This window comes from Lactuca sativa, chromosome 5 (assembly GCF_002870075.4).
Source record: "Lactuca sativa cultivar Salinas chromosome 5, Lsat_Salinas_v11, whole genome shotgun sequence".
Lineage (NCBI taxonomy): Eukaryota > Viridiplantae > Streptophyta > Magnoliopsida > Asterales > Asteraceae > Lactuca > Lactuca sativa.
Window position 1 is genome coordinate 248,409,650 of NC_056627.2, and position 16,197 is coordinate 248,425,846.

At 35.1% G+C, this 16,197-nt stretch overlaps 1 protein-coding gene and 1 pseudogene across 1 annotated transcript; one reads left to right on the top strand and one right to left on the bottom strand.

Moving 5' to 3' along the window:
* Positions 1-1,795: 1,795 nt before the first annotated feature.
* On the top strand, positions 1,796-3,046 carry LOC111878032 (probable protein phosphatase 2C 59; annotated as a pseudogene).
* A 474-nt stretch (positions 3,047-3,520) lies between these two features.
* Positions 3,521-6,586, bottom strand: LOC111878031 (uncharacterized). The gene is made up of 2 exons (XM_023874547.3): positions 6,424-6,586; positions 3,521-5,385 (listed from the first exon to the last, which is right to left on the bottom strand). The coding sequence occupies exon 2, from the start codon at positions 5,189-5,191 to the stop codon at positions 3,965-3,967; it is 1,227 nt and encodes a 408-aa protein (XP_023730315.1). The 5' UTR covers positions 5,192-5,385; positions 6,424-6,586; the 3' UTR covers positions 3,521-3,964.
* Positions 6,587-16,197: the final 9,611 nt, after the last annotated feature.

Genomic DNA, 16,197 nt, shown 5'->3' on the forward strand with positions numbered 1-16,197 from the left:
GTTTAGATCTAACCTTTGATTGTTATATAGCAATAACAATCAATCCTTAGCTTCAGAAAGCTTAGTGCCTCAAGTGTTGCATCTCTAATGGAGTCACAAACACCACTAAGCAACAAGATGAAGAAGAGAAGAGAGAGGAGGCACCAAAAATGGCTGGAAACCCTATTCCAAGTGTTAGCCACGTTTTTGGTGCATAGAGGGCCTTTATATACATGTAGGCTATTAGGGTTTACAACTAGGAAACCCTAATATGGCCGCTTAAGCCCTAAGCAGCCCATGGACTCCTTTAACATATCCCTTGGACGAATTCCTTATGGGATTCCCATAGAATTCGTCCAACCTATATTATTTAGGTAATTCATAGCCCAATTGCAATTATCTTATAATTACAAATCCAGTCCCCTAAGTTTATTTAATCTATTTTAGCCACAAAATTAATTCTTAATTAATTATTGACTAATATTAATTAAATAATATGATTTCTCCTTTAATATATTATTCTTATAATATATTAATAAATCCTAATTAAAACTTTCTCTCCTTAATTCATCCTACATATTGCTATGGTGAAGGCAACCCAAAAGGACCATGCTCATAATTGGGTCAAGTACATACCAAAATAGTTATGGACTTAGACACTAATCCAACATGAACATCCTTCTTGCATTAAGTTTTCTAATCTTACACAGATTTAAAGAGTAACTTCCATTTATGGAAACATTTCCCTATTCCCTTTTTTACTATAACTTCTGAACAAGAGTTGCCTCTTTTTAGAATACGTCAATATGGTCCTTTCAAAATTTACACTATACTTCCAACTGTCCATGAGCAACCAACCTTTGGTAAACCTCAGATTGTCCTCGACAATTGCTTAACCATTTTAGTCATATCTCGTTCTAGTCCAATATTCCTCTTAATGCCCTAGGCATTTGGAAAATTAGAACAGATTAATATTATAGCTTATGTAATTAATCATATATCTGAAGCATATGGAATACGATTCATAATGTTTAACATAAAGACATGATACTTTACCAGTCTTTCACTATAATATTTCCACATATAGAATTTCCTTATGTTGAATCATTTCAACATAACATTCACATATGTCTATGACTAAATTCGATTAAAATCTTAATCTAAGCTTTTAGATTCGAAATGAAGTATGAATTCCTCTCCCTTAATTATAGCAAAACAACTTTTCAAACCCTTTTGGAAATTGAAACTTTTGTTTTCTATAATTAACATTGCTAACTCGCAACATTTACCATAATAATTATTATCTTACTAGCATAACATTTATGCTCCCACTAGCTTTAACATATACCCAGAAATCAGCTTGTTTACTTCGACACGAAAATGTAATTTTATCACTTTCTAAAATTAAAACTGAAATTCATTTAATGATTTTGGTTGGGATTCAATTATTTCCACTATTTAAATTCAGTTAATCAGGGGGTGTTTGCGAGTGCTTTTAGATAAAAGTGTTTAGTGGCTGATAGTGATGATAAAATGAGTTTTTTAAAAAGTGTTTGGATTAACCTTTATGGTGAAAAAACCGATAAGTCAATAAGTTAAAAAGTGTTTTGTTTAAAAAGTGTTTTTTGAAGTTATTTTGGTTAAAAGCCAAAACCAGTTTCAAAAAGCCAAATTTTACATGCTTTTTAAAAAGTGTTTTTTGAAGCTAATGAAAAAACTATTCTAAAAAACGCTTTTGACTTTGCCAAACACTTTTTTTGAATTATTAGTTTTCAAAAAGCAAATAAGCCAATAATAAACTGTTTTGAAAAGCAATTCCAAACACCCCTAGAGTTTTCTTGCTTTAAAATCTTTTCCGGAAATTTGATCCACTCAACAAACACAAATCAATCATGGGGTATCTTGATTCAATGATATAATCTGCCAACCTAAATCTTCCTGGTTGTGGTGTTTCTCAGGTCACCGGAGGTGGTCTCAACCAAGATTCAAAGTTTAGCTATGGCTATGCTAGCTCCTGTGGAAAGAGATCTTCAATAGATGATTTTTACGAGATAAGATTCGAATGTGTGAATGGAAAGAAAATCGGTCTCTTCGGAGTCGTTGATGGCCATGGCGGAGCTCGAGCTGCAGAATTTGTGAAACACAATCTTTTCACAAATTTTCTCAAGCATCCAAAGTTCATCTCCGACACCAAATCTGCCATAGCCTAAGCATACAGCCACCGGACAAAAAATTTCTAAAATCGGAAAACAATCAGATGAAAGATGCAGGATCAACAACCTCCACTGCCATTATCGTAGATTCGTGTTTACTTGTTGCAAACGTGGGGAATTCCAGAGTTGTTATTTGTAGAGGTGGTAAGGCGTATGTTGTTTCTAGAGATCATAAACAGGATCAAAGTGACGAAAGAATAAGGATTGAAGATGTAGGTGGTTTTGTTACGTGGGTTGGGACTTGGAGAGTTGGTTTTGTTACGTGGGTTGGGACTTGGAGAGTTGGTGGTGTTCTTGTGGTTTCACCTGCTTTTGGTGATAGGTTATTGAAACAGTTTGTGGTTGTTTATCCGGAAATTGAATAAGAAAAGATTGATGGGTCACTTGAGTTTCTTATACTTGCTAGTGATGGACTTTGGGATGTTGTCACTAATGACGAAGCTTGTTACGATGATTAAACTGATGCAAAGCCCTAAAGATGTGGCAATGATGCTGATGCATGAAGCTTCATAGAGAGGTAGTGCAAATAATATCACAGTAGTCGAGGCCCGTTTCTTGGATAGTCAAGATGCATAAAACTTCTTGAGCTCTTAAGGTTTAGGACAAGACAGACAGGTTGTATAATGTTTGACTAGGATTCAACGATGTCAATGAACGAAAATTGAAATATTTTGTCTCACCCAAAAGGATGAAATATGATTGGAAAAGTACTTGTTTGCCATATTTTATTTATAGAAAAGATGTGAATGTTCTTGTCCTTGTCATAAAAAATGACCTTAATTGCTTGGATGTTTAATTATGTAATTGAAAGGTGTGTAAAATTCCACAATTGATTTATTTCGCTTTATTACTTGTTTTTGGGTTGTAAATTCTTTACTAGCTTCCTGGTTACTCTTATTCTCAGTTTGCACATATTCAAACATTTTTTCTTTTTTATTTGGATTCCTATATTCTATATTCTATGTCAGCCAATCATTTATGTGAACATAAAAGTTCCTCGAGGCCGTTCACTGTTTTGTCATAGTCAATCTACTACCACAAACTTTTTTGTCCATAAGCTTATTTATTTTGTAGTAGTGATTCGTACACAACAATTCATGCATTATATAGTTATACAATACAACATTTTAAAGCACTAATTGTTATGTACGGAGAAAAATTGTTGTGTACGGATCAGCTCCTTTTATTTTTGTAGAAGTTTTTGTTATGTTGATAAATCGTTCTTAAGTTTTGTGAATGGGTGCCATTTAATTTATTATTTATCTTTTATTTATATTCAAAAGAAAAATTATCTACTATCATGTAAACCAATCTCACAACCAGCATGCTAGAGGGAAATCACAATGTTTCCTGTCTTTGTATGGAGCCTCAACATGAGACATCAGTTATGGATTTTCACCTCCTTACTAGTAAGAGACAACCAAATTATGGTGCGTATATTGTTAAGATAAGGTTTTTGGAACAAAATGGTGACAACACAGAGTAACAAATGCAACAATATCCTTCGAGATTTGTGTGGCTGATGTGGCCTTCTCGTGGGACCCAGTAGACTTTTTGCTCTCCTTCGAGTTTTGTGTGGTGTCTAACTAAGAATCCATCTTCGAGTTGAAATGATGCGTAATGAGCAGCCATTACTAGTTGTTCTTGGAGCTTTGAGAATGCAAAAGATGTTAGGATTGAAGCTGCATGGGAGCACCCTTTTTTAAGCAGTTATTTTGATTCCTTTGAAAGCTCTTGATCTTATGAAAGCAGCACAACACCCATATCCTTCATCAGAGACTAAAACCATGAATGAAGAACTTGTGCCCTCTATAAACAAGTGATCTGTTCTCACACCCTAAGCACCATACATGACCCTGCAACTCCAAATTCTCCTTCATTTCTGCCATTTCATATACAAACTTAATAACCCTAAGAGCCCTATCTAACTTCTTCACTTCACGCCTCAACATTTTCTCTTCATCTGATATCAAAATCTTCCCAACACACAAACAACACTTGTTCCCAACATCACCCTCAGAAAACCAACAGCAAATATCAAGCTCAATATCCCTAATACTTCCATAAAGATAATACAATAAAAGTGTGAACAAACATTTAGATGAATGGCCCAAAGATTTAGTCAACTTCTTCTGAACTAAACTTTGTTGATGTCTCGCCTCTTTGTATCCAATATTCTTATCCACCAAAACATCTTTTATCTGTGACAACCCTTCTTTCATGGTCTCAAGCTTTGTTACATAAAAGAAAAAGCCCTCTTCATTCTTTAAACAGATCATCAAATCATTAATCATTTCAAGAAAATCTTCCCATTTAGCAGAAGGTGGCAAGTTTGCATCTTTTTTAAGTGTAAGTCGCATCCATGAAGTTGACTCAGGGTCATAAGACATGACATCATCCAAGAACTTAAGACAGTTAACCACTATTTGTTGAGCCATTATGCATCCATAATCATTAACACTCATTTCAAATTTTAATTGATTTAGTATCTCCTCAAGGGCACCTGTCCATATTTGGTGCTGTGTAACCTGTGGACATATTGCAAGACGAACTAACTTCCTCTGTTGAGCAGACACATCTAAGATGTCGCATACTTTTTTGAGAGAATTCAAGGTAAAAGTTTCCATATAAAGTGGCTTATCAACAGAAAGACATGGCGTACTTACTGTAGATAATGCTTGCTTCATAAGAAAGGCTGTGGCGATAGACTTGAATGTATGCATGCTCTGGAGAAGAAACTCGTCATTCACAGTGCATTTGTCGTGGAGATTAACCAATTTTCCATTGATTAGGTCTAAATTCTTTAGCAATGGGGTCAGCTTGATTAGTTTTGGGAGGGCTTTTTCACGCCACTCGGAAGATTGAGGATCCAACTGTGATTCAGTGAAGGAGTGATAAGAGATTGCGTTAAGATGCACAACACCAGTTAACTTCTCGGTTCTGAGAGGACCAGGACCTGGGACATGAAAATGGCTCCGTACGTGTTTAAATGCCTTCATTAGAATATAAGAAATTCACCACATCTAGTTGGGTAATTTCATCGAACAGTTGGTGGGCATTTGGTTCGAAGTGAGTCGTATGTACCATTAACGGAGTATGCTTCAGTAAGAATCTACTCACATATCCCAGATCGACGTACGAAGATTAGTTTTAGCTACTCACGTATGGAGTTCCGTCGCCTTGATTATTGCACCTGAAAGGGGGATCAACCCGTGTTTTATAATTTATACTTATGGAATAAAAATACATCCGATATATAATAAATACAAAACTGTAAATTTTGTATTATGGTTTGCAAAAAAAGTTTGGTCCAAAATTAAGAGTTTTCTGAATTTTATCCTAAAATTACGAATTTTCCGTAAATTAGGTCCCAAAATTACGAATTTTCTTTGAGTTCGGTTCTTATAAACTTTGAAACGACAGTTTTGCCTTTTTATTTTTTATATATCTATTAAAATTATTTTTAACTTTTTAACTTATAGTTACTAAATGTGAGTTTTTAAAAAAATGTTTGGTTAAGTTTAACAACTATAAACTAGTAATAAGTCTTTTTTTGTTTTTGATATGTGTAAAATTTCCACCTACCTTACTGAAAATTGTACTCCGTCTTTACCGTTTTGCATCTCTGTGATAAATAGGGGTGTTTGACTTAGCTTTTCACAGTCCAAAAGTCTTTTTTGAAAAAATTATGACTTTTCCAAAAATTCCTTTTCCTTTATAAAAACTCCAAAATATTGCCAAACATATTTTGCTTTTTTTCCAAAAAGATCTTTGGACCGTGAAAAAAACCATAAAGACCATGAATGTATGATAAATTGATAATTGAATGTATCTAAAGTTAACCGAAAGCAGGAACCAAAATGAGATTAACATTCACAGAAATGAAAATCAGATTCACATTCATAGAAACCAGAGAACCAAATCAGTTGCATCAATTCACTTTCATGGCATTGATCAAAGTAGGTGTCCAGATTTCAATTGGAAAAATAACAACAGATTCCATCGCCTGGAGTCCAAGGCAACAGAAAGAGCATGCTAAGGTTCAAATCAGATGCATCAATTAACAGATACCAGAGAACCAAAATGGTTACAAAAATCAGGGGTCGAAGCTTTGCAGGGAAACAACAGAAAACAGGTGGGAAATGGAAGAAAGATGAATCCAGTGAAATTTCTAGAAAGAGCGACAGCAGGAAAAAAAAAAAAGGATGAACGAATGCAGGAAGAAACGAACCTGTAGTTGTGGGGTCGAAGGTCGAAGGCCTCCGGTAGCTGTGGGGTGCGTCGCTCCGGCCGGTAGCTTCACAGGAAAGAGACGATGGAGAGAAGCTTCACAGGAAAGAGGCGTCTTTTGTTGTGTCGCTGTTTGTGTTCTGTTTTAGGTATATTGGTCAATTATTCAAAATAGTGACTGATCGTAGGTGTTGGTTTACATGAGAGAGGGAGAGAAGCAAAGGATAATGACCTGAGAGGGCAACGTATTTTAGCTTTTGGTTATATTTGGTCATCAAATTATTTTTCGTGCTTTATTAATCCTTGAACTTGTTGAAATGTATATATTATACCATTATGACCGGTAATAGCGGGTTTTGCCGGTTTCCGGCGTTGCTTCTGACCAAACACGAGTTTTTCAGTCATCTTGTCCGGCCAAATATGAGGTTTCTGGTCATCTTCTCCTTCCTGTCGAGTGAAACAACCAAACACCCCTGAATATTGTTGCTTCCTGGCCTCTTTCTCTCTCGCGTTTCCGTGCCAAAACAGACGAGGAAGCTGCTGGAGCATCCCCCCACCTGCTGTTGCTGCTCGTTTTTCTTCCTTCGGACCTGTTGCCGCCTCCCTCCCCTTCGCATTACACAATCGAGACAAAAGAAGAACAGTCGAGAAGCTGCTTGAGCAACCCCCTCGCTGCACCCACCGAAGCCAGCAGCTCTGCTGCCTTCATGTTTCTTTTTCTACTTTCATTATTTATTCTTCTAGATCGAGTAGCAACAACCTGGAAATCGAGTTTAGACATAGAAGATGACCGGAAAATCGATTTTGGCTGGAGAAGACGATCGGAAAATCGAGTTTGGCCGGAGAAGATGACCGAAAAACTCATGTTTGGCCGGAAACAACGTCGGAAACCGATAAAACCCACTATTACCGGTCATAATGATATAATGTACACATTTCAACAAGTTTAAGGGTTAATAAAACACAAAAAATAATTTAATGACCAAATGTGACCAAATGCTAAAGTACGTTACCCTCTCAGGTCATTATCCCGAGAAGCAAACGATTGATCGTGGGGAAAAAGGGGACGAGTGAGGATGACGCCAGTATGCGATGTAAACGCTTTATAATGTGCGTCCTTCTTATCCAGCGTCGTTGTGTTTCCAAACAACACACATGCTACACATAATAATAGATAACCGGTTTAGTTAACTTCAATATTGTTGATTTTCGTTAATTATATTTTCTTTATTAACCAGTGAAGAATCCCTGTTTTACCGGTTAGAAAAACCAACAATAAAAGTACATTGAGAAATATAAAGAAAATAATGAAAATACATTGATATTGGAAAAATAGAAAATAAAAGTAGGACGCCATATTTGACAAAAAAAAAGTATTTTTCTATGAAAATATAAAACAAAAAAAATACACATGTTCCTATGCTATTGACGAGACTTTGCAATAGAAACTTCAAGATACAAACAAATGAAACACATTTAATAAAGGGTTATGTCATAAAAAATAAAAACCTTCAAGTTTTCAGGGTTTGTCGGTTTTGCCCAAAGTTGAATTTTATGTCCGTTTTTATCCTAACATTTTTGAAAAAAATATTCAGTTTTACCCTTTTACCGGTGATAACAGGTTTCCAGGTTACCATTATATTAAATTCTCAAAAAAAACCCCTTAAGTTTACCTTTTTTTGCGTTTTTATCCTTAAGTTTATAATTTTGTTTACACTTTTACCCTAAGTATTTTTTTTTCATAATATACGTATTCATGCAGAAAAATCGTATTTATATACGAAAAAATGTTTAATTAAATATTGTATTTATATTTTTTTTAATGTTATATATATATATATATATATATATATATATATATATATATATATATATATATATATATATATATATATATATATATATATATATATATGTTTGTTTGTTTGTGTGTGTGCGTGTTAGCAAGGTTATACCATTTAAAAAGATAAATAATATTTTTAGAATTGTGAATACGTGTTTTATAGATATAGTTTTTAGAAGTATAAATATATATTTTTACATTTTTATATATAAATATGTATCTATACTTCTAAAAATATATTTATACTTAAAAAAACATATATCAAAATACATATTTACACTTCTAAAGATATATGTATATACTTATATAAACATGTTTATGATTCAACAAATTTTTTTATTGATATGTATATTTTTAAATGCATAAAAATATGTACTTGTAGTTCTAAACACATACTAATTTGTGTTTTTTTACATCTTAAATGGTTTATCCAAGAAAAAACTCACACACACACACACACATATATATATATATATGAAGAAATAACATTACAGTATTTAATTAAATTTTTTTCGCATATAAATATAATTTTTCTGCGTGAATACATATAATATGGAAAAAAAATACAAAAGGTAAAAGTGTAAAAAAATATATAAACTTAAGGGTAAAAACGTAAAAAACTATAAATTAAGGATTTTTTTTTTTTGCGAAGCTAATATAATGTTAACCTGTTATCATCGGTAAAAGATTAAAATCGAACATTTTTTGAAAAAATGTTAGGGTAAAAATGGACATAAAATTAAACTTTGGACAAACCGACAAAACCCTGAAAACATATCCTCATTAGTAACTAAGTACATCATTGTTATGGGATAAATATCCTCATTAGTAACTAAGTACATCATTGTTATGGGATAAAAATAAAATTGTACATTAAAGAAATGCATGTATGTTGCTATTATGGGTAAAAAATAAAATATATTGCCCATTTTAGTAACAATTGGAATGAAACTTTTTAAAGAAAAATAAGATAAATAAATTGACATTATCATGTTTTCCTAACAACCTAACAGAGGAATAGGGTATTGTTTAGCATGGTGAGAAATGTCATGTCTTGAAGGGAAGTAGTGATTTGGAAGAGCAAAAGATTATAAAATCAATAAATTTAACAACAAAATATTTATTATTTTTAGGGTTTAGGGTTTAAGTAAAATAATATATATATATATATATATATATATATATATATATATATATATATATATATATATATATATATATATATATATATATATATATTGCCTATTATTATTATCGATAAGAAAAATCGAAGTAAATTGCTATAATGGGTAAGGAATTGATAGTAAATTGTTATTATTGGTAAATAAATAAAAGAGGTTCTTTATATTGGTTAAATGAGTAAAATTCACAGTTTCACCAAAATCAATAGGCATGCATATAAATTCGATTTTATATAATTATGGTTTTATTTTAATCGTATAAATTTAAATTTACTTGATTATACGATCAAAATAGCACATGGACGAAAGAGTAAAACAATTATTTATATGCAGATACAATATTTATCAGTTGATGGAAAACATGTAATTACTTTGAAAGCATTGAGTCATTTTAATTGATAGTTCATCTGGTAAAATATGAAAGATGCGAGGAAATTAAAAGGCCCATGTTGGCAAAGAAGGTGGGTTGGAGAATCAGATACATATTCAGTCTTAATCGACGGAATAACATAACGGAGCATCAATTAGTGTTGAAAATGTTAAAAAAAATGATTCATCAAGTTTGGTCATAATGAACTTACTCAACTGAATGACATAGTTCATGTGAACAGTTATTTTGAGGGTGAAGTTCCCGGTAATTATTGATTTAATATTAGTAGACCCACTTTCAAGAAATATTATAATCAAACATAACCTACAAACCATGACAATGTATTTTGAAGCTTTACCTGGAAATGAATGTTCGGATGAGCAGGAAGACGTGAACATATTTGGAAATAAACGATAAAATATGTTAATAGTGTTCATAAAGATTTTAGTTTCTCTTCCAATTCCTTTGTATTCTCAACCATAGCAAACAAAAAAAGACATGTCATATACCATGAACATATGATATGCTTTCCAAAATGAAATCGTTAAAATCATCGTGGAGATGAAGTACCTGGAATTTTAGTGATTTTGTGAATATATTTATAGCCTAATATAAAATCTCAATTACCTCTTTAAGAAGCTACTGACTTTTAAGAACTCTATCAGGCAATATTGGAGTTTCCACCTTATAAGCACAAGGTGGTGCGACAAAATTTTGCAGGTATAATGACCTAATAATAAGAATAAAAATAAATACGATGTTATAATGGGTTAGATAGAAAACTTTTAATTCGTATGGACTCGTCACTCGTTTGAATGAAAACATACAGTAATGAATGAGACCATGTGGATAACCTCATACATGAAAATTATTGACTTTGTCGAACACTTTTGAGCCCTGCATGCATATGGATCTTAATCGCACACCCGTGAAACATAATCCACCTGCCAATCAATGAAAATACTACATTTGAGAACAGATTTTAATAACTTTTTGTTATAATGAAGTATACAGTGAATTAAAGCACAAAAACATTAAACAAATGATAAGTACCCAAAACAACGGTCACCTCCTTTTGACAGTAAGTCCTTCATGCTATTGATGTTGAAGTTGTTACCAAAAAATCCAATGATTTGTTAAACAAAGAAGAGATAAAATAATTGCCAAAATATCATGAAACAACGCACAATTTAAAAACATATGACTGTGAAACATCCCAAAAATACAGACAAAAAAATTCGTTTTAAATCATATAAGAAAACCATAATTCATCAAGCATCATAATAATAAAATCATAAGTCATGTATCTCAAAACATCGTATCAAAAATATTGTATCAAATCACCTGTCAGAATATCAGAGTTTAAACATCACATGCTAAAAGTTATGGTGTGTGTCATGCAGTCATCTCGGGCTCTTCCCCTGGTTAGTGGAAGTACTTGAAACCAAAACTGAAAACTGTAAGCACGAAGTTTAGTGAGTCTCCCCAAGCTACCACATACCATACACATAAGCACATATCAACATACATTGAGCCTAGCCCGCTACCTCAGGCCCCGCCCGACATCGGACGAATCCGGCATCAGGCCGCGCCTGGCATCGAGCCCCGCTCGGTATACAGACCTGTTTCTACTAGGCCCCGCCTGTCTTTGGGCCCCTTCCCGCTATATGCATACAAACAATAACATATAATCATGCCAGTACATAACAGTCAAACACAACACTATAACTGCTAGTCTTGAGGTTCTGCCTATCTTGGGCCCCGCCCCTACTCTGCTAATAATGAGATATGGAACCCCGTCTACACTCAACTAGTGATGAGATACGGGCACCAGCCTACACTCACCTCCCTACTAGGTACATTTAAGTATCACAAAGACAACAAGTATAACTAACCTCGGGTACCACCCGACATCGAACCGTAGTTCGGAAACATACGTAATAACCTTCCTCGGGCCTTGCCCGACATTAAACCAAAATCCAAAAACATATAAACTACATCAGGATAACCCCCGGAATCGGATATAAAGTCGGTATACACTAACATACATAAACGGGTCAGAATTGGTGCCTTCGACCCGTTTCTACTGGAGAAAACTCACCTCACAAGTTGACTGCAAAATATCGCGAATAAACCTCTCGTTGCTAGCTGGCAGATCCTCGACGAGTTCCATAGTCTATTTGGGTCATCTTAACATATTAAGCCTTTACTCTCCAGATCAAAGCTCCATACTCCTTCTACATACTGAAAGAGCCTTCTTAAGGGTAAAGTTTCCAACTTTACATGCTACTAATCCTTCTTAATGGGTTTAGCTAAAACCCTAGTTCTTTAGGACATAGATCTTTGTCTAAAAAGCCATAATACTCCAAGCTAAAACATACTAACATAGATCTAGGCCTTAAACATCATTCGAACACGTAAAGTCTTAGGCTTTCCTTCCATGCATGGCCTTTTGGGGCTTAAAAGGCCATAACAACACCTTAAAGCTTGCATGAGGCTTCCATGGTCATAAAGTTTGCACCTTTATGCCATGAAACCCCTTCTAGATCCCAAATCTGAAAAGTAAGCCACTTGGGACGTCCATGTCCCAAAGATCAAGATTCTTGAACCAAAACCCTCATGAAATGGAGCTAAGGAGATCTAATGAACTAATATCCAAGTTAAAGACTTGATTACCAGAAAATGATGAAGATGGAAGGAAGTCTCTGGATAACAACACCTTAAAGCTTGTGTGGGGCTTCTATGGTTATAAAGTTTGCACCTTTATGCCATGAAACCCCTTCTAGATCCCAGATCTGAAAGGTAAGCCACTTGGGGTGTCCATGTCCTAAAGATCAAGATTCTTGAACTGAAACCCTCACGAAATGGAACCAAGGAGATCTAATGAACTAATAGCCAAGTTAGAGACTTGATTACCAGAAAATGATGAGGATGGAAGGAAGTCTTCGGATCTACTATCTTCTCCTTGAACCTTTTAGCTCCTTCTTCTGCTTCAAGCTTCAAGAACACACAAAGATTACTCAAGAATGGCTCACACACTCACAAAATGCTCTAGGGTTTCGTGGATTAGGGTTTGGGACTCAGAGGGTAGAAATGAGGCCATAAGGTGGGGATTAAGATGCTTAAATAGGGTGCAAAACCACTAATCTAGGGTTTCCCAAACCCAGACCAACTCGTCGAGTTGGTCCTCCCCAACTCGTCGAGTTGGTTTCTCAACCCGCATCCTAAAAACTTATTTCTACTCGTCGAGTTGTCCCCCTTGGACTCGACGAGTAGACCTTCAATTTGCATAATATCTTTCCTTAATTAGCATTTTGGTTTTCGGGTGTTACAATTCTCCCCCACTTAAACTGGACTTCATCCTCGAAGTCCGTTACATTCACCTACCCCACAAACATCTCACGTGACACACAGGCAACTCTTCTCCTACCTGTCTTGGACCGCTGGTGTTTCCCACCGCCACCGAAACTCGCCATCCTGGAAGTACTACTATCATCCTGCGCAATCAATGGCCTTCCCAAGGAAACTTAACCCAACCATCGAAACCTTCCAAACTTGATGAAAGATCATCCTTACTGTCATACTGAGAACTACTTCTGTCTTTACGAGATCAGAAATCTATAACGGTCTGTCTCCCTGATAGACCGCCTATACTCCAAAAACTACCATGCCAAAACATCATCGAATAACTTTTCAACCATAAAACTTCTCACTCTGATTATCTCGATGCTACCATCAGAAACACAATCCTTGTCCATAACTAGCTGTAGAATACTTATACTTGACAGGAGGCTTAGATAATCCTTCGAGTAGGAGATACATCCCTGAAATGGTTAGACTCAGATGAGAGCTGTGTAACAGGGTCAAATCAATTACTCTGAGATTATCCAATCCAAATGTAAGTATATTCTCTCTTCTGATCCGCAAGCTACCCCACGTACTAGAACCCTCATAATCACTACTTATGTCCGAACATCACGTTGCCTCTTGCCTACCTTCCAAAGGAACTGGGACCTCCCAGGTCCAAACTTATCTGCCCACTATCTGGAATGCCGGATTCCACCTGGTTACTGAACCAATGATCACCCTCTTATTTGCTCCCAGCGACTTCCGAAGGAAACTTTGGCTATCAAAACTGCTCTATCCATCTTGCCACTCATGTATCTATAAATCCTAGAATCTTCGATCCTATATCTCGACCCCATAGTCTCTGCCAGGTCCCGCCTGCCTTGCTATGATCACACGAGCCTCGCCCATGGGTCTCACCCAAACCGTACTACTGAGTGGCCTTGCCCCAAGGTCTCACCTATCTAGGGCACGCGGTAGAACTCTCTCAAATTCTATCTACCTATCATTTCCTGATCCGGATCACGTTAACTTGGAGATACGGGCCTCTATGTGATTATCTTAGTCAAAATAAAAGATATTTATCATTTAATTAGATAATTACTGTCTTATTTGATAAATCCTATTTATTTGAATTATTTGATAAATTATCTTGCATGAAATTGGATTAGGTCAAAATTAGATAACCACCGATTAATTGTTTAATTATATTATTTGAATTTTGATCTAGATAGCTTTGAAATGTTTCAAAACTTTCCCTCAAGTTTCGGAATTTAAAATTTTGATTAAAAGTTTAATTTTGAAATAATTAAATTCCAAACCCTAGAATTTTACAAGTTTAAAAATTCAACCCTTATACTATTATAATATTATAAGAATAATTATTATATATGTATAAGATAAATGGTAGTTTTACCGTTACTAGGCCTCATTCACGAAGCCGATCTATAAGGGGGTATCAGGTTGCTGCCTATAAAATGGTAGTTTAATGAATGTCCACTCTCACCCACCGCTTCCTTGATTGGTGGAGGGTCGTCACCCAAACGGGTAGGATAGGGCAACTAATTCCTCATTAAAAGTATAATGATTAATAAAGTAACTAAATGTTTTTTTATAAAATTCTCAATCTTAGTTACTTTAGGAAAAATGTGAATTTGATGTTATTCCATGAAATTATGCTTTTTACCCTTGCCAAGACGTTAGTGGAGCGTGTGTGGTTAACCGGCACACTAATTTGGGTCTAGCAAAGGTGGCAAAGGGTGAATCGATGTTTGTCATAGATCAATGGAGTGTGTGTAGCTAACAGGCACATTGATTAGGTGACTGTAACATTGGGGGCACCAAGTACATTTGCATGGTTATTCACACCTTGTTTGTGATCCTCGGTATCCCAGTCACAAACTGATGGGTTTTGATCAAAACATCATTCCTATGGTGTACATGCAAACCCTAATAGCTTTTGGATCTAGTTTGTCTAATGAACATGTGATTGAATATCCAAAGCTATAAACCCTAGATCTAGCATACAATTAATCATATTAACATAAGATTGGGGTTTAGATCTTACCTTGATTGTTATGTAGCAATAACAATCTCAAATCCTCCTTTGTAATGGCTTTAGAAAGCTTAGAGTCACAAGTGTCACTCCTCTAATGGCTCACAAACACCAAGAGCAAGAGGATGAAGAATGATAAGAGAGGAGGCACCCAAAAACATGTAGAAACCCTAAGGAATACCTTCACCACGTTTTTGGTGCTCTAGGGATCCTTAAATAGTGAGGCTATTAGGGCTATCTAACAAGGAAACCCTAATTTGACTGCTTAGGCCCTAAGCAACCCATGGACTCCCTCCTTAGAGGCCTTGGACGATTTCTAATGGGTTTCCCCATAGAGTTCGTCCACTCCATCCTTTATGGAGTCCATTAGCCCAATATTCAACTATCACACAATTGACAGTTCTAGTCCCCTTTATTTAATTAATTTCTTTTAGCCACAAAATTAATTCTTATTAATTATTGACTAATATTAATATGATTTCTCCTTTAATATATTATTCTCATAATATATTAGTAAATCATAATTCATCCTCTTTCTCCATAATTCATCCTATCAAGTTGTTTTGGTGAAGGCAATCCAAAAGGACCTTGCACCATCGGGTCAAGTACATACCAAAATAGTTATGGACTTAGACACTAATCCAACAGTCTCCCACTTGGATAAGTCTAATAACTATTCTGTGTATGACTTCAGATCCTGATCTGCAATCGTAGCTTTCAAAAAACCGCTGTCAACTCTGATCCTATCAGAAGCGTGTCCTTTAGATAAGGGATCATATATTCCTCCATTCTAGATATCGTATAGACATGAGACATGGATTTCAATCATTCTCTCTATACTGTTTCTCGACTTCCGATTTATGACGAATGACAACAGACTACAATTGAACACATCAAATTAGTCTCGGCTTGGCCAAGTGCTTAGGGTGTCATCACTAAATCATCGAGGGGCCCATAGATATCGCTTTCATCCTACTTTG